The following is a 27,968-nucleotide window of genomic DNA, read 5'->3' as shown; positions in this document are numbered from 1 at the left end:
CGTTCCTTGTAACACGTCCCCCCAGGACGTTCGGAACCGCACGCTTGGAGCGATGTTTCTTCAACTGCCCTCCGTTGCCAGAGACGAACGGCTTCTTGTTCAGGCTTTTTCCGGGAAATGAACCTCTTAATCCGTTCCCTTGGCCAGCCAACGTCGGGCTTCAATGGCGGAGGCGGCGGCTGCCCTGGCCGGCTATGACCCAGTCGTCTCTTCTCGCTCCGTTTGCGTCTATACGAGCTGCTATTGGTAAGAAAGGGTTGTCCCTGTTATGAAACCCAGCGATCGCCGTTATAAATCCCAGAAAATTTTAATAGGGCAGCCGATGCCAGACTATCAAAAGTTCCTCCAGCTCTCAAAACAATCCGGAAGCATTTCTGGAAGTACATTTTGATTTATTAGGTGCTGATAAATAGGTAGATGCAGTGACGGCTTAGCATAACACAACATATTACAATTAGTCATTGTAATATAAAACAAGGAGCCTATTTTATCAGATTGATCATGTTACGTCTTCAAAGTTAGCCTTCGCTTTTCCTCCATGTTTGAAGTCCTGTTTATTTTTCTTAATGGGAATTTCATTTTTGGTATCTCTGGTAAAAAGGTATGGGTATACATAATGTAGACGTACCCTGATAGAATTAAACCCTGATTCCAGGTAATTTATGACCATTTATACAATTATGTAGAAGAGAGAATGGATTGAATAAAAAGGGGGAATGCAGGATAACCTTGAAAAATTAAGTTTTTAGTACCAGAAAAGCACAGGAACTTGAAGCTCATGTTTTTATTGCTCTATAGTGAAGAAAATATCTGGAAACTTTGTGAACATATCCGAAGCAAGAATCAATACCCTTTAGAAGAATTTTATGCTGTTTTCATTTCCAATGACAGAAAGATGGTAAGTTGGGATGTGGCACTAGAGCAAAACAAAAACAACTGCCTTAAATGTCAGGATTAAAAGCTGTTCTAGTCAGTTTGAGGCTTCAAATTCCCCTCATCCCATTGCTGACACTTCCAATAGCATTATAAGAGCCATTTTGGTCTGACCAGTTAACGCTAGATGGCTAGTAAGTCAGAGACCATGAGTTTCAGTTCCGTCTTAGCTGTGAAAGCCAGCTGAGTGACCTTGCACCAGTCACATACCCTCAGCCCATCTCACCTCACAGAGTTGTTGTGGAGAAAATAGGAAGAGGAAGGTGTGCTGGATATGGTCATCACATTGAGTTATTTGTAAAAAAATAATAGACAGGATACAGATGAATAAAAGAAATAAACTGCTTTGCTTAACAGCAGAATGCTGCTCCCAATTGTGGTTGTAAGTAGACTACACATTATATATACCGTCCTATATATTTCTGTTTTATTAACCAACATATTCCCACAGTTTTAAAAGTGGGTTGTGGCTGCAGAACAGGTTAACAACCTACAATCTTGATCCAAAGGTAGTCATACAGTTCAGGTATTCTGCTTAACTAGCAGTGCGGCATGTTGTATGAACTCATTAACTCATTAACCTAGCCAAAAATATTATTTACTTTAATGCAAAACTCACTGCAGAGGCCTGCCAGTAACATGACCCAGTTCCCAAAAACACAAGTTTTGTAGGATGCTGCCGATTTAGCCAATAGGGAAGGGTCATTGATGTAACAAAGCTTGGCAGTACTGTTTTGCGACAATAGGTCATATGTTGAGCTATTGGTGTTTCCTCAGGTGGAAGTTATTGACCTATCTAGTGTGCTTGTGTACTGCTAGAACCAGTAGCTCTACCTAGTTAATCATTCACTTAGCTAACTATGTAAATATAATCCAGTGTAGCAGAATAAATGGCTGGGGAAGGGCCAAGTCAAAATCTTTGAAAGGCAAAAAAGTGCCTTTGTTATTGTTACTGTGTTATTTGGACAATGCAGTCTGTTCAAACAATGCATATTTTATAAAATAGAAGCAGGCAGAGAGGAGTTGTAGAAGGAACATTAGGGAATTTAGTGCTGGATATAAGAAAAGGATAGGCATTTATTTCGCTGTCATGTTTTTGGAGGGAGGAAACTATTGAAGATGCCAGAAAATTAATTTGTATAGTAGATGCTATAGCCACAAAAAACACCCTTGGGTATTTACATGAAGAGTAGAGTAGAGTAGAGTAGAGTAGAGTAGAGTAGAGTAGAGTAGAGTAGAGTAGAGTAGAATAGAATAGAATAGAATAGAATAGAATAGAATAGAATAGAATAGAATAGAATAGAATAGAATAGAATAGAATAGAATAGAATAGAATAGAATCTTTATTGGCCAAGTGTGATTGGACACACAAGGAATTTGTCTTGGTGCATATGCTCTCAGTGTACATAAAAGAAAAGATACATTTGTCAAGAATCATAAGGTACAACACTTAATGATAGTCATAGGGTACAAATAAGCAATCAAATCATATTAGGAAACAGTCAATATAAATTGTAAGGATACCAGCAACAAGGTTACAGTCGTACAGTCATAAGTGGGAGGAGATGGGGGATAGGAACGATGAGAAAATTAATAGTAATGCAGACTTAGTAACTAGTTTGACAGTGTTGAGGGAATTATTTGTTTAGCAGAGTCATGGCGTTGGGGAAAAAAACTGTTCTTTTGTCTTTGTCTTCAACATTTGTTGAAAATGTATTAGCTATTATTGATGGGAGTCTTAGGCGTTAAATTACTTTAGCTATGTTCTTTGTAACCTGCAGGTACCACTTTGGAAGCAGCAGGCAGGATGTGAAGATCAGCCTGTGATCTGGGTGAACAAATCTACATTTTCTTTGCACTGTTTCCCACTGCCCCTAACATGCAATTGTTTTTAAATGTATCTTTAAAAACCAGATCAGTGAAATGTGCCCAGTCCAACGTAACCCAATGTGATTTTAAAATGTTTCTTCAGCCAGTATGGTGGTTAAGTTGGTGTATCTAAGAGTAGAGATACCAAGATCTAGTCTATACTCAACCATAGAAGTTCCCTGGATGACTGAGTCATTCTGGCTCAGCTAACCTATATTGGGGGGGAAATGGGAAGGAGCACTGTGCATGCTACCTTGAAGTCCTAAATGAAAGGCAGGAGATACATCTGGTGAACAACAATGTCCTCTGGATGAGTTGAATTTGAAGTCCCATCATTTTCAGCTGTTCTATTTGGGTGCTCAGATTGCAGCTTAATGTGCTGAGTTATGAATGAGTTTTTAAAATAGGAGGTCATTCCATAAACCAGCTGCATATATTAAACTAGGAATGTGTTTCTTGGTTTGTTTGCATTAGAACACCGCCAAAACCAAAAGGCTGCGAAACCTTGTTTTGATAATCTTGGTTAATTCTAAAATGATTAACTGTAGTTTACCGATTTGAATGAAACAGACATTTTTGGTTTGCTTGTTTTCCTGTGCAAATGGTCATATGAAATCTTAAATCTCATACATATTTTAGCTATATTTGACTTAGCTTAGATCCAGGGCTGCTTTGCCCCAGGACATTGACAAAATGCTCAAATAATGCATGCTAAACTCTTTAGAATGATCCATTCTATGATTCAATTGGCTAGCGTTCTTGTATGCCAGAGCTAAGAAGCAACCCAATAAGTAAAACTGAATAAATTATATAACATATTGGTGAATTGGTTTTTACATGTAACCTTTTTCCAGTTTCCTCTGTAATCACCACAGGTTCTCATTTGCCATCTTTTCTTTTCAGGATTACCATGTTATTTTGTTACACGTGTCGAATGGAGACCAGAACTTTATCTATGATCTTGATACTGTCCTACCTTTCCCTTGCCCTTTTGGCACTTACATTGAAGAGGCTTTCAAATCGGACAGCATCATTAACCCTGAATTTCGAAGGTGGGGATATCAATCACAAACATTCCCAGCATAGCTTTAATAGCAGTAAAACTTGGGTGTGCCAAAGTTAGCCTGACATGTTACAGTTCATAATTTGAGGTTGTTATTGCATCAGCCTGGAGAAGTGGAAAACTCTCTATGACCATAAAAATAAATTTCAGGTGCAGAGTTCTATTAATGGAGTACATGTGAAGTAATAAAATCTTATTGCACTAATGCCAAGAATGCATCCGATGAAATGAAGAGCATAATTTTTTAAACCTTCATTTTACTTTAAGTCCAGAATAAAAAATGATGTAGTTTGTATCTATTTCAAAATAACTTGTCTCCTATAGCATTTATTTACCCTTGGTTGGAATCTTACAATCTGTAACCTAGAAGTAAGCTCCACTGTAGTTGGACTTATGAATTGTATCAAGACCATTGCTTACTTAATCAAACAGGTAGTCCTTGACTTGGCCGCTTAGCTACTGTTTGAAGCAGAGGTGAAATCCAGCAGGTTCTGACAGGTTCTGGAGAACCAGTAGCGGAAATTTTGAGTAGTTCGGAGAACCGGCAAATACCACCTCTGGTCCCAGAGCGGGGTGAGAATGGAGATTTTGCAATATCCTTCCCCCAGGAGTGGGGAGGAGATGGATATTTTGCAGTATCCTTCCCCTGGAGTGGGATGGGAATGGAGATTTTGCAGTATCCTTCCCCTGCCATGCCCACCAAGCTGCACCCACCAAGCCACGCCCACGTAGTAAAACAATTTGAATTTCACCACTGGTTTGAAGTTAACCACAGGCTCACCAAAAGCTATTTACGACCTAGTTTCAAAGTTACAGTGGCTGCACCACCCTTGCAGTCATTCGCCATTATGACCAGCCTCAGGGATGCTGTAGTACTCACCTCCAGCAAGCAAAGGAGATCAGGCCAGCTTGCAAGCTGATACAGGATCAGCTTTCTTACAGACCCAGCCTCACAGCAAACTCATTGCCAAACTTGTATAGGCATCCCAGAGTTTTCCCATCCCTGAGGCACCTGTGCTCCATTTAACGATCCTCATATTCATTGAATAGTTGTTATCAGGGAGAGCAGAGAGTGGGATCATTAAGCAAGATATTTTCAATTCCCCATAATATGCAAGCACCCCATAACTTGACTGCATTAGCCACCATGTACTAGGTATAAACTGTGGCTTGTGAGTACCATGTTTTTCGGATTATAAAATGCACCTACCTTTTTTTGGGGAGGAAAACAAAAAAAAATCTGCCTCTGCCTCCCAGCAATTTGCCTCCTTGCAGTAAACAGCAAACAGCCTGTTTCAGTTTCATTTTCATTTTCACATCCTGATTAGCACAAGAAAAAAAAATCTGCCTCTACCTCCCAGCAATTTGCCTCCTTGCATCAAACAGCCCGTTTCAGTTTCAGCTTCAGCACGTCCTGATTAGCACAAGCAGCTGATTGTTGATTGGATTGGCCTCCCCACGATCAGTTGTTTCAGGCTGCAGGGATTGCCATAGCCTATTGCCGCCTCCACACACACCATTTTTGGTCTCCGCATCCTGTTCTCAGCCTCCACACGCCCCCATTTTCCACCCGTTCCGGGGGGTGATCGGAATGGGCAGAAAACAGGGTGCATGGAGGCCAAAAATGGGGCATGGAGAAGCCGAAAATGGGATGCAGAGGCCAGAAATGGGGTGTGGGGAGGTGGCAATAGGCAATGGCTATCCCTGCAGCCTGAAACAGCTGATGGTTGGGAGGACGATCCAACCGACAATCAGCTGCTTGTGCTAATCAGACTGTATTAAAACTGAAACTGAAACAGGCTGTTTGCTGTTTGATGCAAGGAGGCAAATTGCTGGGAGGCAGAGGGCAAAGGGTGGGGGCCGGTGGGTGGGCGGGGCTACATTTGGTATATAAGACGCACCCAAATTTTCACCCTCTTTTGGAGGGGGGGAAGTGCGTCTCATACTCCACGGTAGGTATAAACTGTGGCGTGTGGATTGACACAACTACTGGACCAACCAAAGCACTTTATAGCTTGGCATGGTTGGCAAATTTATCCAATGAGTTTCTTTCATATGTATAGATTTCCTTGTACTTTTGGCTTAAATTTACACTTACCTGTAAAATATTCCTATTTAGCATAAAATGTAAACTATTCGTAGTTTAATTAACACAAGGCAAGTCTGATACTGAACAGCAATTTAATACTTGATTTAGCTGTAGTTGAAAACGATTGTGGGAGCTCAGACTTCTGTTTTCTGAGATGGGCAACGCTGATCAATTATTGTAAATGTTTGTCTTCCTTAGGAAAGTCAGATTGGTTCGAGCTGATATGTATCTGAAGACTTTTGCTTCTGACAGATCGCACATGAAAGACGCCAGCGGGAAGTGGCTGAAATCTCCTCCCCTATACCCATGTATTGAAACTGCAGGTAAATCATAAATTTTAATGTTCCACACCCAAACACTAGCTCTCCTGTTAATACTGAGTTTAAACATTGCAGTAAACTGTGGTTTGTTTCTATCGAATAAGCCTTAATTGGTTGAGTTTGTACAGTGTAAAGCAATAAGCCTCCAAATTGAGCTTGATTCGTAGGGACTCATGATTATCTCCAAGACTTGGTGCAGCAAATGCTTTGTATCCAGAACAGTGTTTCTCAACCATGGCAACTTTAAGATGTGTGGACTTCAGCTCCCAGAATTCCCCAGCTAGCCCGAGAAACACTAATCAGAAGATTCCAAATTCAGAGAGTAGGTATTGCATTTTCTTAGTTTAATTAATCTCATTTTTGCAGTTTCAGCAACCCAGTCCTTTGCTCAGCTCCTTCCTTACTCTCTGCTAGAGTTTAGATATGGATCAGTCCTGAGCTATTTTCTTCCAAACTCTAAGCTCATCCCAATTCTGTCATGGTGGCTTAAAGGGCAACAAGAGTCTAGAACCATGATGGCGAACCTATGGCACACGTGCCAGAGGTGACACACAGAGTCCTCTCTGCAAGCACGTGTCCTATCGGAGTCTAAATCTGAAGGGGAAGACGAACAGCTGACAGAGAGCGAGAGAGTGGCTCCATTGACTGTGTAAGAAACTGGGGAAGGGCAAAGTCAGGCTGGTCAGAGCAAGGGAGAGGTAGAGCAAGGGAGGGGGGGTTCAGATGAAGACCAAGGCTCACCTTCTCCTCATCCTAGGCAGCACAGGAAAGAACGGAGAAGAGAGCAACGTGGGTTGCGTAGCTTACAAGGGAGGAAAGGGCCCCGATTCCCTTCACAAGGCACACCTGGGGATGGAGTTTAAAGGAGAGGCAAATGGGAGGGGCGGTTGTCAGGAACAAACACTGAGTTCATCAAACCAGTTGGGAGGATGCCAGGAACTCAGATAGTTTGATTTACTGCCATGCTACTTCACTTCTGGAACTCCTTATCTTGCTTGCCCTGCCGGATTAATTACCTTATCTTGCCTTATTGGATGTATAGTTGGAAGATTTCTGCTTACAATGTTTGGGACTGAAGTATTATCAGCCTAAGGCTATTACAGGTTGGTGGAAGAACTCTCTCCAGGCCGGAGAGTTGAAAGGGACATTGGGGGCACAGTTGGTGATAATAAAGGGACTCATACCAGTTCTCTGGCTGTGTTGCCTTTGTATCATGCCCTGAGTCATCACAGGCACGTGCGCCGTCACCAGCTGGTCTTCGCGTGCGCCGGAGCACCTGAAAAAGGCCTGAAAACGGCCAAAAAAACAGGCATGCGTGCGCCAGCCAGCTGGTTTTCAGGTTTCCGGTGCTCTGCCGCCCACGAAGACCAGCTGGCTGGCGTGCACACACATGCAAGAGACCCAAAGACCAGCTGGCTGGCACGCGCATATGCGCCGGCCAGCTGGTCTTCGGGTTTCTGGCGCATACACATGCATGCGCATGCACACGCATTCTGGTTTGGGCACTCAGTGCTGAAAAGTTTCGCCATCACTAGTCTAAAACATCTGGAGGACTGCATTCCTTCGTGGAGCAATGTTAGCTTTGCCATCTGGAAATGAGTCTTAGAAGAAGAAAATTGAAACTGAAAATAGCTGCATATCATGAAAACTTAGCATCTTTTCTCTACTCTAAAGCAGAGATTGTTTTCTCTGCTCCAAAGAACGTAAATAACTTTCAATGCTTTTATCTTTGTTTTTCTTTTTCTTTTAAGATTTCAAGATGAATCTGGATGACTTTATTAGTATGAATCCAGATACAGGCTGGGGTTTTGTGCGGAAACTCTCTGATTTTGTGCAAGAATTTGGCAGTCAGAACTATGAAGAAGAATAATGAAGAATTAAAGTACGTATATAGATTTGCCATGCTACTTGTAAATATACCGGGGTGAAAGTTGGAATAATGTTAATTGAACTTAGAAAATAAAACTTTACTTTTGAATATGTCTGACACAAAAGAGAGCCAGTTTGGTCTAGTGGCTAGAAACCAGGAAACGCTAAGTTTTAGTTCTGCCTTAGGCCTGAAAGCTGGTTGGGTGACTTTGGGCCAATCATCAGAAAACATAAGTTCTAGTCCCACCTTAGCCATAAAAGCTGGTTGGCTAACTTTGAGCCAGTCATTCTCTCTCAGCCCAAACCCACCTCATAGGGTTGTTGTGGGGAAAAGAGGAGGAAGGACTATTATGTATCTTTACCACCCTAAAAAGTAATAAAAGCAGGATTAAAAATAAATAAATTCAACCTTACTCTAAGGTTACGTTCATTTTATATCACCTGCAATGTTTTCTAATCACAAAACCTATATATTATAATTTCATTTCATTTCTGTCTCACACAAAAGGTCTAAAAGGGTTTCCAATCAGCATCTTTAATCAAAACTGTCTGTTTTATCATCTCAGCAAGTTCCGTCCTCTTCACCATCCACTCTTCATTGTGGCTATTGTCAAATCTTCCCACTATTATGCATATAAAAGTTTTACTGCTGTTATCATACATAAGTTCCCAGAGTTTATTTTCCAACCTTTTCACAATCAGTCTTAAACATATCTGGTTTCAGTTGCATATCAATCTTTTCTAGATTAAGTATTTGATACCAAAATAGATTTTTTTGACTGTCCACCAAGCATGATTAAAAAGTTCCCTCTTGTTCACGTTTCCATTAACTATTTCTCCTCTAAGCATTGATAAAATGTTTCCCATATCGCATAATAACCAGTTTGTTCTTTCTCTTTAATTGCCAGTGTTAATCTATTCATTTCTGCACATTCTAGAATAGAATAGAATTTTTTATTGGCCATGTGTGATTGGACACACAAGGAATTTGTCTTGGTGCATACGCTCTCAGTGTACATAAAAGAAAAGATACGTTTGTCAAGAATCATAAGGTACAACACTTAATTATAGTCATAGGTACAAATAAGCAATCAAATCATATTAGGAAACAGTCAATATAAATCTTAAGGATACCAGCAACAAAGTTACAGTCATACAGTCATAAGTGGAAGGAGATGGGTGTTAGGAACACTGACAAGATTAATAGTAGTGCAGACTTAGTAAATAGTTTGACAGTGTTGAGGGAATTATTTGTTTAGCAGAGTGATGGTGTTCTTGTGTCTAGTTGTTCTGGTGTGCAGTGCTCTATAGCGTCGTTTTGAGGGTAGGAGTTGAAACAGTTTATGTCCAGGATGCGAGGGGTCTGTAAATATTTTCACAGCCCTCTTTTCGACTTGTGCAGTATACAGGTCCTTAATGGAAGGCAGGTTGGTAGTAATTGTTTTTTCTGCAGTTCTAATTATCCTCTAAAGTCTGTGTCTGTCTTGTTGGCTTGCAGAACCAAACCAGACAGTTAGAGAGGTTCAGATGACAGACTCAATAATTCCTCTGTAGAATTGTATCAGCAGCTCTTTGGGCAGTTTGAGCTTTCTGAGTTGGCGCAGAAAGAACATTCTTTGTTGTGCTTTTTGATGACATTTTTGATGTTGGGTGTCTATTTTAGATCTTGCGAAATGGTAGAATCTAGAAATTTGAAGGTCTCTACTGTTGATACTGTGTTGTCTAGTATTGTAAGAGGTGGAAGTATAATATTTTCCTTCTCATATTCTCCTCTGTAGGAATCTCTTCACTTTTCCAGTTTTGTGCAAATACAATTCTAGCTATGGTTATTACATCAATAATCAAATATACATTTTCTTTACTATAAGTTTCTGGTAAAATCCCCAACTGAAATATTTCAGGTTTCAAGTCAATTTTGATGTTAAGAGATCCTGGAAACATGAGTTAAGACTAATACAGTGACCTATCACTAGATGTCAGTCTTTACTTCTAGTCTCTCAGTAAAAGAAAGAAATTGTAAGAAATTGTTGGCTTCTTTGGAATCTTTTTTCTCTTCCAGTGGATAGTTTAATAAGAGTCATAATTATCAACAAACCTCCTTCAGAAGACTTAGTGACTTGTTTAGGTATTAGGCACCATCATACGATGTTACACAGGGTGTCGCCACAAAAACCAACATGGCTGACGTATCATAAGTCTTCAACAATTTCGCTCCCAAGAACTCATGGTATTTTGAGGTTCTTGCCTGACTCAAGTGAGAACTTAGGCGTAAATGATTTGCATCTCATCAGATATGGGGGCATTTAGTACCCACTCATGTCTACCATTGCGGTTCACTTTGACTCTTTGTGTCCTGATGAACATTATTTTAGTTGGCTCTTGGTTTAGAGCAGGGGGGTCAAACTCGATTTCATTGAGGGCCGCATCAGGGTTATGTTTGACCTTGGGGTGGTCAGGGTGGGCGTGGCAAAGGTGGGCGTGGCCAGCTCGACCTCACTCATGTCGGGGGCGCCTGTGACCGAAGAGGCGAAGAGGCAATCGCGTGCGAAGCGCGCACACAAAGAGAACCAGTAGTAAAGCCGGTTAGAACCCACCACTGCCCTTATCATATGTTGGGTCTGGTTTTGCCTTGGGGTAGCAGCAACATGAACTGAAAATGGGAGTGATTAATATAGTCCTTCGCCATGGACATATCATTATGAGTCTACTTGGAGTTCTCCATTTTAGAGGGTGGACCTATTCCTTCAATCTGTTCCTGACTCTTATTTATTGTATTTATTTATTGGTTCCATTTATATGCCGCCCTTTTCCGGAGACTCAGGGCGGCTTACGCCCTGCGTTAAGCAATAGCCTTCATATTTTTGTATATACCTGCTTAGTAGGGCTTTCGTCCCCCCCCCCCCCAGCAGTGTTCTTTTTTATACAGCTTATTGCCCCCACAATCCAGGTTCTCATTTTACCTACCTCGAAAGGATGGAAGGCTGAGTCAACCTTGAGCCTGGTGAGATTTGAACTTGCAGTAATTGCAGGCAGCTGGTATTACTTAACAGTGTTTTAGTCTGCTACGCCACCAAGGCTCTTGACAGACCTAGTTGGGCTCCAGAAGGAGCCTGGAGTTATTCTTGAGGCCCTGATACATAATTTGACTCAGGCCTTGGTCATCACTTGGAATGAAAGAGTGATGATGATTTGGGATCAGATTGTTTCTGTGTGGCTTCTCCCTGCTCTTGGATCCCAGAGTCCACTGGTTATCCAAGGAACTTCAAGAAATGTAACAGGAGAAGAGTTGACTAGTGCATTACGGGGAAAAGGTAAATGATCAACATGAGTAAGAGCCTTTATTAAGCACTACCTTGTGACTATAATGCAGGCAAATCATTATTTCTCTGTTCTTAGTCTGTTTGATGATTGCCAGCCAATGGCCTTAATTTAACCCTAACTCTCTTGAGAAAAGGGGCTGGAAAAACACCCACAAGTCCACTGCAGGGAACATTTGAAGCATTTGAGAAATAAAATTGGTTGGATCTAATCCTTGTGGACTCTAGTTGCACCAGTCTGGTGGAATTGATTGAAGGACCATCCCGCTAAGATATTTGCGAGCAGTTTGAGCCACCGATCCCAAGTCTCAAGGACAGTTGATCTCAAGCTGAAAATAGAAATCAGCAACGTGATGTGGCTGACAAAATGCAATTTTACACTGCGTTGATAGAACAGCTTTCAGATCACGGAAAGTACTATTTCAGTTGTAGTCTGCATTATTCAGATCTGCTTTAAGCCACGTGTGTGCATTGCAGTTTAACAAAGATTCAGGAAAAATGGACAGTTGCAGAGAAGGGCAGCAAAGATATCAGGGGACTGGAAAATCTTATGAGGAGAGACTGAGTGTGCTTATCTTGGGAAATGACAGTCAAGGGCATTATGACCGATCAAGTTCAGTTGTTTAACAACTCAGATTCTGGGCAATTTGTTCAGGGGGGAAATCCTAATGTAAGAACAAATCAACAACAGATCTAAAGACCAAGCAAGGCTGTGAGTTGTCTGATGGACTTTTACTTATTAAGAAAATATATATGATTGCCCAACTCACGGTGACTCCAGACAGTTTACAGAAGTAAAAGGCTCAAAGAGCCTGGATAGCTCTGCAGACAAAGGCACTGTAATTTAACACCAGCTGTCTGCAATTAAAGTAAGTTCGAATCTTGCCAGGCTCAAGCCTTCCATCCTTTCTAAGGTAGGCAAATTGAGGACCCAGTTTGTGGGGGCAATAAGCTGACTTTGTATAAATATACAGAAGTATGAAGGCTATTGCTTAACGCATTGTAAGCCCCCCTGAGTCTCTGGAGGAGGGCGGCATATAAATCAAATTTAAAAAAAAATACAAATCCCAATAACCCACTGCAACCCCCTGGTGACAACAGTCAAACAAACCACTTGATGGGCTCTGTATCACCCTGGGACCCCAGGCTCACTGACAAAACCATGTCTTCAGGGCCTTTGGAAAACGTATCATGTTCCACAGTATTATTGTGTATGTATGTTCCACACAGGGATGAAATGCTACCGGTTCCGGCCAGTTCGCCTGAACCGGTAGGAAGAAAAGGGGAAAAAAAATTCTGACAATCAGCTGAGCGATGCTCGATCGTCGGAACTTTTTTTTTTTACTTTTTAGGCATTCTTTTACTACCGGTTCAGGCGAATAGGTAGTAAAAAATACTTTTAAAAAGTAAAAAAAAAAGAGCGTCTGACAAGCACAGCTGTGCTGCACGATCACTGGAGCCTTTTTTTTTTTACTTTTTTAAAGCATTTTTTACTACCTATTTGCCCGAGCCGGTAGTAAAAAATGTTTTTTAAAAGGTTCCCATGTACGCCACAGCTGATCACGCCCCCCTGCGCTGTTCTGCTTACCTTCCCAAGCCTCCTTTTGGTGCTCACTGCACTTGCACGCGCAGCTCACATTTGGTGCACAGTGCGCATTTGGCGCATGGCGCGCATGCATGGCCAGCGAACAGGTAGGAAACTGGTTCAGATTTCACACTGGTTCCACGGGAAGGGAGCCACCATGCAGAAGACCTTTCTTGGTTGCACTAAATGGAATTCCTTAAGAGAGGCGACCTCTAAAATGTCTACAACTTCCTTGGTCTGGTGTAAATTCTTCTGTAGTGAATGCTTTAATCTGGATTCCTGTCCTGGACAGAGACGTAAATGTAGCTTAAGCAGCCCTTTTCAGTTCTACAGTATAAGGGAGGCATCTGTTGCGTTGCAAAATATATATTTTAACGTAGCAGTTTATTTGCTCTGATCTTGGAATAATTTATGGAGGAATATTTAATGTGACTCTTTTCTTGGATCGGCATGTTGCCTGTTCCAGTCGCTTGGATTTATTTTTATTTTTGTAGCTTCTCTACAATTCCCAAATAAATCTCAGAAGCAAATCTGAATTTGCTTTGTACTTGCTTTTCTTCTTGCCAATGTCTTATGACCAAACTCAGTAACGTGAAGTGTTTTGACATTAGCTGAATAATGAAACCTCTCAGGAAGAAAACCTAGTTCTGTAAATGCCTGATAGTTCAACCTTGAGCTACACACATTTTTAAAACTGCACTATAGAGTTATATATAACTCTCTATATTTATATATATATAAATATATATATATACATATGGATATTCTTTCTAGCCAGGTTTTACCTACGTAAGCTAAGATGTTATACAGCCCTGGTTCTGTGAAATCTCATTCACAAGTTTCTGGGCTTTTTGTTTCTTGCTGACAGACAGCAACTCTGTGCTGCTCTTTGGGAGACTCAGATAGCTATTTCTGCCTTATAAGGCTTCATCAGTGAGCCACACCCTCTTCTCAGGTATCCTCCCTGTAAAGGTACAATGTTTCTTTTTCTTTTTCGTAGGCTTTTATGTGCATATTCTTTCTAGCCAGGTTTTACCTACGTAAGCTAAGATGTACCTTTACAGGGAGGATACCTGAGAAGAGGGTGTGGCTCACTGATGAAGCCTTATAAGGCAGAAATAGCTATCTGAGTCTCCCAAAGAGCAGCACAGAGTTGCTGTCTGTCAGCAAGAAACAAAAAGCCCAGAAACTTGTGAATGAGATTTCACAGAACCAGGGCTGTATAACATCTTAGCTTACGTAGGTAAAACCTGGCTAGAAAGAATATGCACATAAAAGCCTATGAATATATATATATATATATATATATATATATATATATATATATATATATATATATATATATATATATATATAGTTATATATATAGTTATATATATAGTTATATATTCCACCTTGTTTGCACAATTTAAGGCCATGTACAGAATGTGCCCAACTCCTATATTCCGACAACAACAGCCCTGTGGTGTGAGTTGGGCTGGGAATGATTGGCTCAAGGTCACCCAGCCAACTTTCATGCCTAAGGTAGGACTAGAATTCTCAGTCTCCTGGTGATTGACCCAAAGTCACACAGCCAGCTTTCATGACTAAGGCAGGACTAGAGTTTGTGTTCTTCTGGTTTCTCGTCCAACTCTTTTAAGTCTAGTCTAAACTGGCTGTCAAAAATGATTTATTCTAGAAAAAATGTTGTTTCCCTATTCCCCAAGACGCTGAATCAAAAATCGTGGTTTTCAAAGTATAAGGCTTGTGGTAAAATAAAAATTCTGGGCTGGTCATGTATGTTAAGGTTCTGCCTCAGGTTTAGGGATTTTAGATCAGAGATGGGCAACTATGACCTATGGATTTCAGCTGAGCCAGGGCTGGCTCAGGAATTATGGGAGTTGAAGTCCACAGGACATAAAATTTGCTATAGTTGCCCATCCTAGTTCAGATTGTAGTTTTGGAAGTCTTAAGATGTTTTGAAGGGAGAAATGTGAGCTTTTTGCAAGTGAAATAAAATAAAGATCAAGAAATTTATTGATTCAGCAAGAGTTTAGAATTCTGGCTCTCCGAGTTCAGAATTCTTTATTTACTTAATCAAGATAAAATCAGATAGTGTTCAGACACAGAGAAACTATTTATTTCATTTCTGGGTAGACGGGAAGGATTCCATCAGAACAGGATTTTTGTACTACATCCAATGTGGAATTTGCAGCTGGATATTTTTAGCAGGATAGAAATAAGAAGTCATTCTTAATCCATACTAAACAATCCATGCCCCATTCATCACTGTATCAAAAATATTTCCTTATCTGAACCAAAAAACAGAATAACCAAGATATGTCGATAAAGGCTCAGGCATCCCGGCCAAAGGTGTCTAAAGGTTGAATCATGACAACAGGACCAAACTTGGTTAACCTGAGATGTTTCGTTGCTCAGCCAACGAAACTGACCGATGAAGGTGCTTGGATGAGCAATGAAATGTCTCAGATTAACCAAGTTTGGTCCAGTTGTCATGATTCAACCTTTAGACAGGGTGACCAAGGCGGACAAAAAAGCAGTGGGTACCTCCAAATTCCTGCCAGCTTCCCCAATGAAATAAATTGAATAAATATAACAAAATTGATCTTCCAAGCTTGGACAACACACTCAAATTCCCAGGAAGATGTGCAAAGTCTTGGAAGTTGTATTCCATCATATCTAGAGGCCACAAAACTGAGAAAGCTGGTGTATACACTCACAATAATTAATCTGCATCTTCATTTCTGAAAAGTATAGTGACATATTTGTGTGTTCCTATAAAAAATAGGGAGAGAAGGCTAATGAATGCCATCTTCTGACATTTTGTCAGCAGAAGAAGCTAAAGCAATAGAAATGCGTCTTTTATTTTATGAATATTTTATTCATAATTTCAGTGTCAAAAACAGTTTACAAAAAGGAAAGAAAATAATTGCTACTTGTAACCAAGCAGTTGTCGAATAGTTGAACATGCAAGAAAAAAAGAATGTGCAAAATTTATATAGAAAGATTTTCCGTAGCCTGCAAAAAGGCTGCACAAAAGGATTTTTAAAATTACATAATGAGGTTTGTTTTTTTAATCATTTATCACCCCTGTATGCCATTTCAATTTTAAAAACCCCTCTTAAACAAATATACAAATATAGGCAGGTATATATATATATATATAATTAATGCTAATTAAAATCTAAAATTAAAAAGTGTGAAAATAAAAAAATAAGAGTAAAATGTTGATTTAATGGACCATTGTGGGGGGGGAGTGTGCCTATTCAATCTGAATTTGCCTCATTTGCATAACTAAAATAGCATAATTTGCAGTAATTTATTTGACATATTCTCTACTAACTGGACAAAACGGGTATTAATCTGTTAAATGGGAGTGAAATCCAGTATTTGTGCATTGTACTCAAAGTATAAACTTAAACCAAGATCCATTAAATTATGAGCTCACTGTTACTCATTTTGGAACTGAATTCCTGGCATTATATACGGCAAAATTTATAATATTTGTCAAGACTGTGCGTGAGTTGAGGCTTTGTTCTAAGTTATTGTTGATTTTACCATGGTTCGTTAGCCAAGCCACAATTGGCTGATTTCATGTATCCTGATACACTATAATCTATAATCTACCCTTTCATGGCTGGATTCTTGAAACCAGGCTCACAGATTAATACAATAAGTGATATAATAGCTTAGCCTGGTGTTTCTCAACCTTTACAACTTTAAGAAGCGCGGAGTTCAGAAATTCTGGAAGTCCATACCTCTTAAAAGTTGCTGAAGTTCAAAAACATTGGCTTAGCCTAATGCCTGAAATTGTAGGAGCAGAAAATAAGATCAGTATAGGACAGTGATGGCTAACCATTTTGCTGTTGCGTGCCAAAAGCGTGGGGAGCACGGGGAGGGGTTGCACGCATGCGTGCCCACACCCATAATTCAATGCGCTACGCCCCCCACGCATGCACATGCGACCCCCCTGCGCTCCCACCACTTTTGGCACACAATAGCCCCAGTAGGCCCGTTTTTTCGCCCTTCCCAGGCTCCAGAGGCTTTCTTGGAGCCTGGGGAGGGCGAAAACTGCCTTCTCCCACTCCCCGGAGGCCCTCTGGAGGCCGGAAACGGCCCGTTTCCCGACTTCCGGTGGGACCGGAAGGCCTGAAAAGCGAGACATTTGTTAAGTGAGTTTTGCCCCGTTTTACAACCTTTCACAGCTGTTAAGTGAACCACTGCCGTTGTTAAAGTTAGTTGAGCGAATCCAGCTTCCCCATTGTTTCTCAGAATGTTGCAAAAGGGGATCACATGACCCTGGGACAATGCAACTGTCATAAATATGAGTCGGTTGCCAGGTGTCTGAATTTTGATCACATGACCCTGGGGATGCTGCAATGGTCCTAAGTGAAAAACGGTCATTAGTCATTTTTTTTCCTTGCCGTTGTAACTTCAAACGATCATTAAACCGACTGTTGTAAATCGAGAACTACCTGTACTAAATTCAGCATTGTAAGATTAAACAGTACAAGACTTCCAGGTCCAAATATTTCTGGAATAAAGCTCGAATGCTAAAAAAAAATATGTGCTTTTGGAGAAATTTGGGAAACAATGACCAAATCTCTGATTTTACTTGTGGCACATTTCCACGCAAGAGAACAAGAAGAATATTGTAGCCATCATCTTAATGGTTAGTCTCACTAGTTCTAATGTGGCTTATTGATTTCTAGGCTTAGTTGCACTCGTTTTGTGTTATTTTGTATCCCGCATGGGGATGGTTTGTAAATATCTCCAAAGTTTTGGATTATGGAAAGGGGGGAGGGAAATCTAGAATTACAACAGTTATTAGCCAGCAAGTGTTTGCAAAGATATAGAAGATACAGAATCTACTATAGTGCATAAGCATTTTATCTGACAAGTGTTTGAATTTGTTTCCATATTTTTTTCCAGATTCTTCCTCCTTATCATCATCAAAATATTTTTAAACCTCTTCTCACGGAAAAGATCCCAGAGTGGTTCACGAGAATATAAAAAATAATAATTACAAAATCAAAACACTCCATTCAAAAGATAATGCGTTGATGGAGTGTTAATAGATATCTAATTAAAAAACAAATCAGTGCAGCTATTTTTTTTTTCCTGCTGTCCTGGATACTTTTATGGAAAGGAAAAAGACAACTAACTAGCAGTGAAAAGGTTTGAAGCAAACAATTTAAAAATATTTTACATTTTGTACATTATAACAGAATTTTAGACTGCCAAATCTTAAAACAGAAAGAACCATGGTAGGTGAAATAGATCGGACACTTCAAAGTCATAAAAACATCATATCGACAGCAGGGTAGTTTTTCTGCCAACAATTTAGCAAACAAGAGGAACTGTTTTCATAAACAGTTTGTATCAAACTGCAGAGCTGCTAAAATGAACCATCAACAGGTTGGTGACAAAAACGTGTCAAATCTGTTCTCCCTTCTGTAGCGCATGAATAGAAGCCAAAGAAATATCAAAGAAATATCAAGATTTTGTAGATACTTTACTGCACTTCCAGGCCTATTTCAAAAAAGGCAAGCAGGACACATATCTTGGTGTGTTTATTGTTGATTTGTAGGGAAGGTTTTTCTGGAAAACCAGAGATTTTGCCAAATGGTTTCCAGGACAATATACCTCAGGATCCTAATCCAGACACAAGGTTATAAAACCAGACTATTCTGGAATATGGTTTTTATCCCTGAACGTCACAAAGTCCTAAATTCACTTAAAAGTTATAAAGTTAATATCCTATACAAGTGATGCAGATTATTATTATTATTATTATTAGCCTTCAAACAACATAGGTGCAACAATCAGCTTTTCTACAGTGTAACATTGACGTGTTTTGTCAAATCAAAAAATTAAAAATTCACCTCCGAGCCTCCTTTGAAGTAGCAGTTTTCGAAAAACTGGGTAGATACAGGTAGTCCTCGACTTACGACCGCAATTGAGCCCAAAATTCCTGTTGCTAAGTGAGATGTTTGTGCGGTGAATTGTGCTCCATTTTACGACCTTTCTTTCCACAGTTGTTAAGTGAATCGCAGCAGTTGTTAAAAGTTGGTAACCCGGTTGTTGAGTGACTCGGGCTTCCCCATTAACTTTGCATGTCAGAAGGTCGCAAAAGTCAATCACGTGATCCCCAGGTCACTGCAACCGTCATAAATACAAGTCAGTTGCCAAGCGCTTGAAAGTGCATCACATGTCCATGGGGATGCTTGCAAGTGTGAAAAATGGTCCTAAATTACTTTTTTCAGAGCCGTTGTAACTTGAACAGTCCCTAAGTCCCTAAGTGAACTGTTGTAAGTCGAGGATGACCTGTATAGACAGTATTTCACAGGGCCAGAAGAATAACAGATTTGCAGCCGAGGCGAAGTAATTTTTTTGAAAGTTGAGTGATAACAGTAAATAAAAATGGCTTCACACACATATATACACAAGCAGACTTTAAAATCCCATTTCCCACAAGCATCTGCAGGAACTTACTCTTCTTGTAAGAATAATAGGAGTTGTGTCCTGCCATAAGGTTTTTGCAAATCTCTACGAAAGGGTTGGGCCTTGTCTCATGAGATTGCAACATTGCTTTCATTATTTTGCACCCTTCCTGCAGATGCCACTTTCTGGTTCTTTTTCATTCTCATTTGCATCTAATCTCCCAATCACAAAACCTTTTCCTTAACATTTGATACTCCTTTCTTTGCCCCAACGAGGCTTTCTTCTGACAGAGCCTGCCTATTAAAACACATGAGTTTCCTATATTTACTTACAAGTAGTCCTTGTTTAATGATCACAATTGGGATCGGCAACTCGGTGGTTAAGCGAGGCGGTCACTATAAGTGAAACTGTGACTGTTTACAACCACAGCGAAGAGCAGAATTTCCGTGGCTAAGCTAAGCAGTTGTTCAGTGAGCCACACTCACTTTTACAATTTTTTTTTTTTTTTGGCCGTGGTGGGTAAGCAAATTGTTGCAGTTCTTAAGTGAATCACACGGTTGTTAAAATGAATCTGGCTTCCCCTCCTGATTTTGCTTATTGGAAACTAGTTGGGATGGTTGCAAATGGCAATCAAAAGACACCAGGGAGCCACAACCATCGTAAATATATGTCGGTTGCCAGGCGCAAAAATTTTGATCTTGTGATCGGGAGGATATTGTGACAATTGTTAAGCGCAACAAATGGTCGCTATTGTACCTTTGTCATTAAACAGATGATTGTAAGTCAAGAACTACCTCTATTCCAGTCTGACTTCCTATTTTCCTGATCACATCAGTGCAGTGGTGAAATCTAAAATTTGTTACTACCGGTTCTGTGGGCGTGGCTTGGTGGGGGGGATGTAATGTGACTGGGTGGGTGAGGCCATTTTTTTTTAAACCATTTTTTCTACAACCTCTTCGGCGAAGAGGTTGTAAAAAATGCTTTCAAAAGGCTCTGACGATCCCAGCTGAGTTGCCTGATCAGCAGAGACTTTTTTCTTTTAAATGCCTCTGACGATCAGGTAACTCAGCTTGGATCGTCAGAGGCTTTTAAAAGAAAAAAAGCCTCTGGCGATCAGGCAACTCAGCTGGGATCGTCAGTGGCATTTAAAAGAAAAAAGGTTTTTTTTTTCCTTTTAAAAGCCTTTGAGGATCCCAGCTGAGCCGTGCAATCATCAGGTGTTTTTTTTTTACTTTTAAAAGCATTTTTTCGGCCGAAGAGGTTGTAGAAAAAATGCTTTTAAAAGTAGAAAAAAGCCTCTGATGATTGTGCAGCTCAGCTGGGCATGGGGGGGGCAGGGATTTTTGCTACCGGTTCTCCGAACCACCCGCCTCCATCGCTACTGGATCAGGTGATCCGGTCCGAACCGGGAGCATTTCACTCCTGCATCAGTGTCTCTTAAACCCTCAACCCTTGATGCAAACACCATACCCATATGGGGATTTTTCCTACTATATAATGGGAATGCCTCAAAAGAGAAAGACTAAGGTAATGTCTTGGTAATTCAGACACTCTTTCTCAGCTATAATGAAATCTGAATTTGAGACTAGAAATATCATTACTTGGATATGCAGCATGCATGTACGGTATCTCTATTTTTTCTTAAAATCAGGTATGTCGTCTACACTCAGGATTCAAACTTCCTAGCTGACTCATCTTTTATCTGGACAAGGCTCTGGGTATAACCTGTGTGGCATCACCAATTTGAACATCAAATGATACGGAAACTGCCAAACTGATTCATGAGATCATAGGAACAGCCATTATGCCCTCTTAAGGATAAGGTTGTTATTCCTGGGTTGCAAAGTGGGCAGCGACCAGTAGATGTCAGCAAAGAGTTAGTTTAGAAATGGTGTCTCTTTGCTGACATTTAGTGGCTGCTCGTATTTTGCAGCCCAAATACTGCAATCTTCATTGAGAGATGATCTTCCACATTTAAATTGCACAAAGATTCTTGGGGTTTTTTGTTAGGATAATGAGTAAACATCTCTGCACTGCATGCAAATCTACTCAAGTAGTTTATCCAGCTGCCTAAGCCACACTTACAACATAGCCAGCTTTCAATGGTATCCAAGATCGACCTAGGGAGGGAAATTTCCAAATTTCCCAGAACTCAGTTACATTTAAATACCACAAAAAAGACAGCCAGATAAATTAAAACTTAAGTGTTAACAAAAAGCAGCACCAGGAAAGCTACTATCAATAGGGTTGTTGTTGTTTTTTTAAAAAAACACATCTTTTTAGATGATGTACAGATGCTTCATATCACACACTCGTTTATTTGGAAAGCTGTTTCAGAGGTAGAAACCGGGAAATTATTTTATCTGGATTCAGTTCATTTTTTTAAGAATAAAGGGATATATCCTTGTAAATCTCTTTTTTAAAAAAGTTTTAGGTATAAATATCTTCTGCAAACGAATAGAAAAGCAAAGTTGGGAACAGTTCCAAGTTTTAACCTAACGGGTAGTGTGTCATTCCTCTGGCTTTGAAAATCCAGAAGACAATTCCAAATATTTGCAAGGTGACTCTTCTTTGCATTTCCTAAATTGATTGTCCCCGAAAGCTTGCACACCAATTCTCACCAAGCTTAATATTTACAAAAATCTTGCCTTTTTACATATGTCCAACTAGGAGGCTATATTCTCTCAAGAGTTCCAAGGCCACAAGATTATGGCTACTTCTGCCTCCGAAAAGTCCCTTATCCTCATTGACTCAGGAACAGTCAAGCCGTATTATTTACAAGCTATGATACAAACTGAGCCATTCTGCTCAGCCGTGTAAAGTGTCCCATCGGAACAGTACGATAGGGAGTGAAATTATTTAGGAATTCAGAATCTGAACAAGTTGATAAAGTCTTGTGGCGAAAGAGCAGTCAAGCAGCTTTCTGGATTGTTAGCCGTACAGGGGTGATCAGTGCCCTACAAAACAAGAACATCAAAATCCTTAAAAGTTGTATCCGGTAGTTCTATCAGCACCAGAAGGACAAATAGCACACTAAATGCTCATCAACTCATTCATCGATCATATTAAGATATGCAAAGTTGGTTTAAATTCACCTCCTTTTTATTTGATTTTTTTACCCTTTATTACTTTATAAGCAACTCAAGGCAGCGAATATACATACTCCTCCCTCCTCCTATTTTCCCCACAATAATAATAATAATAACTTTATTGTCATTGTACTTGTATACACAGTATACCCATACAATGAAATTTACCTAACACCCAAAGACCAGGTCCAACACACATAACAATCCCCAAACACACCCCCACCCACCACAAATTCCCCACCCCTAAACCACCCAAACATCCACACAACTGACCACATAATGCTGTCCAACAGCTCACTGATGGTGGCCCTTTAGTTCATTGTTGAGTGGTTATAGCTCTGGGAATCTTATATAACAATCCTGGGAGATGGATTGGGCTGAGAGTGAGTGACTGGCACAAAGTTCCCAGCCAGCTTTCATGCCTAAGGCAGGATTAGAACTCACAGTCTCCTGGTGATTGGCCCAAAGACATCCCACCTGGCTTTCTTGCCTAAGGCAGCACTAGAACTTACAGTCTTCTGGTTTCCCTTATTAATGGAACATTTAGAATATGTATAGCTGAGATAAGAAACATAGTGCCTTCGCATACCAGAGCATTTATTAATCTACCCAACATTATATGAAATTTAAATCTTTTTTAAATGGCCTGAAAACCCACAAGATTGCTAAAATTAATGAATTACATAGACAAAACAAAATCCCCGCCTCTACAGTGTATTTCAGTGGAACAAGACAAAATGGCCACCTACCTTCCATGAAAGGATATGGCAATGTCTACAAAGCTGCAAAGTATCTCCATATTGCTCTTTCCGTGGATAACATCTCACAAGCTTGAAGTACATCTTCTTCCAATCCAACTGCCCTTTATCTGACAATATTAGCCGCTTGCGTATCTAAAACAGAGAAGAAGCCACAAAATTACAGATTTGCAAAAGTACACGGAGATATGACTAATGGTATGGTCATTCTGCAAGAAGAGAATCCATGAAGAAGTAAGTATGAGGGAATGCATGCTGCCTTAAAACAGTAAGTGTGGATGTGACAAGTCTTAAAATTAAAAATGTCGGAACAGGATAGCAATAGAACTTAGATTTATATACTGCTTCATAGTGCTTTTACAGCCCTCTCTAAGCGGTTTACAGAGTCAGCATATTGCCCCCAATAATCTGGGTCCTCATTTTACCCCGCCTCAGAAGGATGGAAGGCTGAGTCAACCTTGAACTGGTGAGATTTGAACTGCTGAACTGCAGCTAGCAGTCAGCTGAAGTAGCCTACAGTACTGCACTCTAACCACTGTGCCACCTCGGCTCCATAGGATGAGTAGAGGTCAAGAATTAAGAAGAAATAATAACTGGAAGCATCTACAAGGTGTTCCTTCTCCAAGAATGGTGTAGAATTAGAAAAAAAGTCCTTAATGAAGGGCATGAAGGAAATGAAACATTTAAGAATAAGCTGCATGCCATCATTGCTTGGTGGACAACAACATGCCCTCAAAAGAAGCCTCCGAGGCAAGTTAGTGTCCACGTGTGATAGGCCACCTTGGTTGAATAAGCTTCATGATTAATCAAGAATGGATGGTGGACTAAGGATGATTCCGATTCATTTTCTCTATATTTCTTTGGAGCTTCCACAATATTACTTTCCACTGCCGTTTACCTGTCGGTCTGTGAAGTGGTAGTGGCAAAGTTTTTTCCAGAGGAGTCGATCTTCACTGAGCACCTGAAGACTTGGCGTCACTTGCCCAAGACTCACGATGTCTCGCCCATCTGACAGCCGTTGCATGATGTCTAGTTGTAAACACAAGGGCAGGTCTGTGAATGTGAACCCTTTGAAATCAGGCTGGAGAAATAAAAGGGAGAAAAAGAGAATGGGTGACCACACGGAAAGATACCAAGGTTTCCATGCAACTTGTAAGAACATTCACCTATTTTATTAAAGTTGCCTTCAAGTTGGAACTGACAACCTTAGGTCTTCAGAACAGATTCTTCAGGTGGTATTGAAAAGATTTGCCGTTATTTGTTCTTTCCAGAATATTTTCTTTTTTTCAATTCCCCACCTAGCCTATAGCCTTAGACTTCTTAAATGGTGCCCATTCAATAACTCTGATAACCGGGCTTAGCCTTCTACATTAACCAAGGCCAAGTACAAGTATTAGCTCACTTAACAATCCTAACCAGGTCTGGGATTTCCATTGCTAAGCAAAGTGGTCATTAGGTGAAACATCACACGACCTCACTGCTAAGCAACAACAGTTCTGGTAGTCTTGGTTGCAGTTGTTAAGCGAGGACAGTGACATCATTAGGTGAGGACTCACCCCTCTCTTGTGCTGCCACCTGGGAATGGGTAGGAGACAGTGCAGGGCAGCCGAAAGGGAAGAGATGGGGGGAAGATGGGCAGGACGGGGGAGTTAAAGTACATGCTACAGTCGTAAATGTGGGCAGGATGCCAAGAGCCTGAATTTTCATCATGTGACTGCAATAGCACTTAAAGCAGCTGTAACTTCAATGGCCACTTCTAACTACCATTCTTTCAGTGTCCTTGTAACTTTGAATGAATGCCGAACAAATGGTCATTAAGTGATTCCTGCAATCACTGTCACCTAGCTGGGCCCTGACGGACCTAATGAATTTTGTTAAGATCTTCCTGAGGAAAATTATTATTAAATATAAATTATTAAATTATAAATTATTAAATTATTATTGGTCTTGTAATGTTGAATCTATACAGCTTTAGGAAGTAACCCAATAGCAGCTCTTCGATCAGCTGGTCAAAAAGTCAGTCCCTTTCAGGGGTGAAATGCTCCCGATTCAGACCGGATCGCCTGATCCGGTAGCGATGGAGGCGGGTGGTTCAGAGAACCGGTAGCAAAAATCCCTGCCCCCCCCCCATGCCCAGCTGAGCTGCACAATTGTCAGAGGCTGTTTTTTTTACTTTTAAAAGCATTTTTTCTACAACCTCTTTGGCTGAAAAAATGCTTTTAAAAGTAAAAAAAAAAAGCCTCTGATGATCGTGCGGCTCAGCTTGGATCGTCAAAGGCTTTTAAAAGAAAAAAAGGGTTTTTTTCTTTTAAATGCCTCTGCCGATCCAAGCTGAGTTTTTTAAAAAGCCTCTGCCGATCAGGCAACTCAGCTGGGATCGTCAGAGCCTTTTGAAAGCATTTTTTTACAACCTCTTCATTGAAGAGATTGTAGAAAAAATGCTTTTAAAAGTAAAAAAAAAAATTGGCCATGCCCACCCAGTCACATTACCCCTCCCCACCAAGCCATGCCCACAGAACCGGTAGTAACAAATTTTAAATTTCACCACTGGTCCCTTTGCTCACCTTGGTGATCTGGATATTGTTCAGCTGCTGCTGCCAATAAAGAATCATCTCCATTCGGTAGACCCACATGTTTATGTTGCCAACCAGAACAGACTTGCCAACACTCTGGACCAAGGTGCAAAGTGACATGTACAAAGTCTGCAGCAATTCTTTTATCAGTCTGATATTCTGTTGATCCTCCAGAACTTTATGGGGGAAATGAGAGAAAAAGGGACAGTCAGATACAGGCGAAGAAGAAAGAAGCCACAAACTAAAGAAAAGTCATTTTCTTCTTCAGGGCCACAGAGAAAGTTCAGTTTTGCTTCTCGCCCTTCGCTTCCAGGGCTATGCAAAGGAATGTTTCGGCGTTTCCATCAGGCGTGGGCTGCTGGGAGTTCGCAGGGGTTCGGGAGAACCTCTAATTAAGATTCTGTGCAGTTCGGAGAACCCCCAAATCCCACTCCGGGCTGGCCCTGCCCACCCTGCCCTGCCTTTCCCAGGAGTCCCCATGTGGCCCATTTTCAATGTAGGTAAGTGCAGGGCACGCACAGAGGCTTCAGGAGGGCGAAAAACGGGCCTACCGGAAGTTCGGGAAGGTCAGAAACAGGGCTGTTTCCGGCCTCTGGAGCCCGGGGAGGCCATTTTCGCCCTACCAGAGACTGCAGGAAAGCCTCCGGAGCCCGGGGAGGGCAAAAACGCGCCCCCCCCCACCTGCCATGGTGGCACAGCGGACTAAAGACTAAAGTGCTGTTAATTAGCACTTAGCTGCCAGCTGCCTGCAATTACTGCAAGTTCCAATCTCACCAGGCTCAAGGTTGACTCAGCCTTCCATCCTTCCGAGGTAGGTAAAATGAGGACCCGGATTGTGGGGGCAATAAGCTGACTTTGTATAAAAAAGAACATGGCTTGGGGGGCGGGGGCAAAAGCCCTACTAAGCAGGTATATACAAAAGTATGAAGGCTATTGCTTAACGCATTGTAAGCAGCCCTGAGTCTCCGGAGAAGTGCGGCATATAAATCGAACAAATAAATAAATAAATAAATAAATAAATAAATAAATAAATAAATAAATAAATAAATAAATAAATAAATAAATAAATAAATAAATAAATAAATAAATAAATAAATAAATAAATAAATGGTGCAGGAGGCCGACTAGGCCATGCCCACCATGGCCACACCCACCCAGCAACCAGACACCACCCTTGCTAAACTTTTTGAAGCCTACTCCTGGTTTCCATCCTACGTAGCCTTCGGTCCTTGCACAACAATTTGAAACTGCCTTGCAATTATCCCATGGACTTAACAAGAATTAGAAATATAGGGAACGCTATGAGCCACCCTGAAGTTGACCAGTGCGGCTGATCTTCACAAGACCTTAAACAAAGTTATTTTTTTTATTATTATTTGGGGCCTTTCTGCCTTGAGTGATAAACCGAATCTCCATTACCTCCTCCTATCTCAAAACCTGTCACCGCTCTGAAGCGTGAGACACATATGTAACGGTTATCACTCTTGCAAAAGACAGGCTGCTATGACATTCACACAGGGTTGGGAGGAACAAGGCAAAGCGATTTGACTCATCCATGTCATTTTTCATCCTTCTCTAACTGGTGTCTTCCATTTGGATTACCACTAGTTATGCTGCTATATACAGTAGTGGCCAAAATTGTGGAACCCTTTTGGAAAAAGTGTATTTTTGAGGTTTGATGGCTAATAACACCATTTTTTTTTTTTTTTTGAGTTTCAAGATAATCCTATTCCACTGCTGGAATGGTCTGGGAATAGCCCAGACCTTAACCCAATTGAAACATCTATGGATCCGACTAAAGAAAGTTGTTAGTCAGAAGCGACCCAGCAATAAAACCCAGTTAATGGAAGCAATCATTCAATCTTGGTTTCACATAATAACAGCTGCAGAACTAAAAGACTGGGTTCACTCCATGGGAAGATGCTGTAAAGCCGTCATTCATGCTAAAGGTTACCCAACTAAGGATTAACTGACGTGATAATGTTTGTATATCTTGTTTTTTCTATGGTGATAATTTTTGTATATCTCGTTTTTTTCTATGTGTTTCACTTTTCTTCTT

The 27,968-nt window shown here is 40.6% G+C and overlaps 2 protein-coding genes across 4 annotated transcripts in view; one reads left to right on the top strand and one right to left on the bottom strand.

Moving 5' to 3' along the window:
* Positions 1-27: 27 nt before the first annotated feature.
* On the top strand, positions 28-27,958 carry NTAQ1 (N-terminal glutamine amidase 1). 3 transcript variants are annotated; one of them, XM_070940346.1, is made up of 7 exons: positions 28-246; positions 799-898; positions 2,715-2,765; positions 3,706-3,854; positions 6,153-6,277; positions 8,026-8,156; positions 27,630-27,958. In XM_070940346.1, exons 1-6 carry the CDS (start codon positions 164-166, stop codon positions 8,142-8,144), a joined length of 627 nt encoding a protein of 208 aa, XP_070796447.1. In that variant the 5' UTR covers positions 28-163; the 3' UTR covers positions 8,145-8,156; positions 27,630-27,958. The 3 variants fall into 3 exon arrangements, with proteins under 3 accessions (XP_070796447.1, XP_070796446.1, XP_070796448.1); XM_070940345.1 differs by lacking the exon at positions 27,630-27,958 and adding an exon at positions 17,978-20,288; XM_070940347.1 differs by lacking the exon at positions 27,630-27,958 and adding an exon at positions 8,652-8,707.
* The window catches only part of FBXO32 (F-box protein 32), a 33,344-nt gene continuing 21,281 nt past the window's right edge, over positions 15,906-27,968 (bottom strand). Inside the window, exons 6-9 of the mRNA XM_070940344.1 lie at positions 25,901-26,085; positions 24,235-24,417; positions 23,328-23,471; positions 15,906-22,446 (exon numbers count right to left, since the gene is read on the bottom strand). Of these exons, the coding sequence (XP_070796445.1) occupies positions 22,357-22,446; positions 23,328-23,471; positions 24,235-24,417; positions 25,901-26,085 (602 nt within the window). The 3' untranslated portion in view covers positions 15,906-22,356. The remainder of the gene's footprint in view (positions 22,447-23,327; positions 23,472-24,234; positions 24,418-25,900; positions 26,086-27,968) is intronic.

Source organism: Pituophis catenifer, unplaced genomic scaffold (genome assembly GCF_029215685.1).
Source record: "Pituophis catenifer annectens isolate HBS135680 unplaced genomic scaffold, rPitCat1.0.hap2 SCAF_3, whole genome shotgun sequence".
Taxonomy (NCBI): domain Eukaryota; kingdom Metazoa; phylum Chordata; class Lepidosauria; order Squamata; family Colubridae; genus Pituophis; species Pituophis catenifer.
The sequence above is the reverse complement of the archived record's forward strand: the minus strand, read 5'-3'. Positions and strand labels throughout refer to the sequence as shown.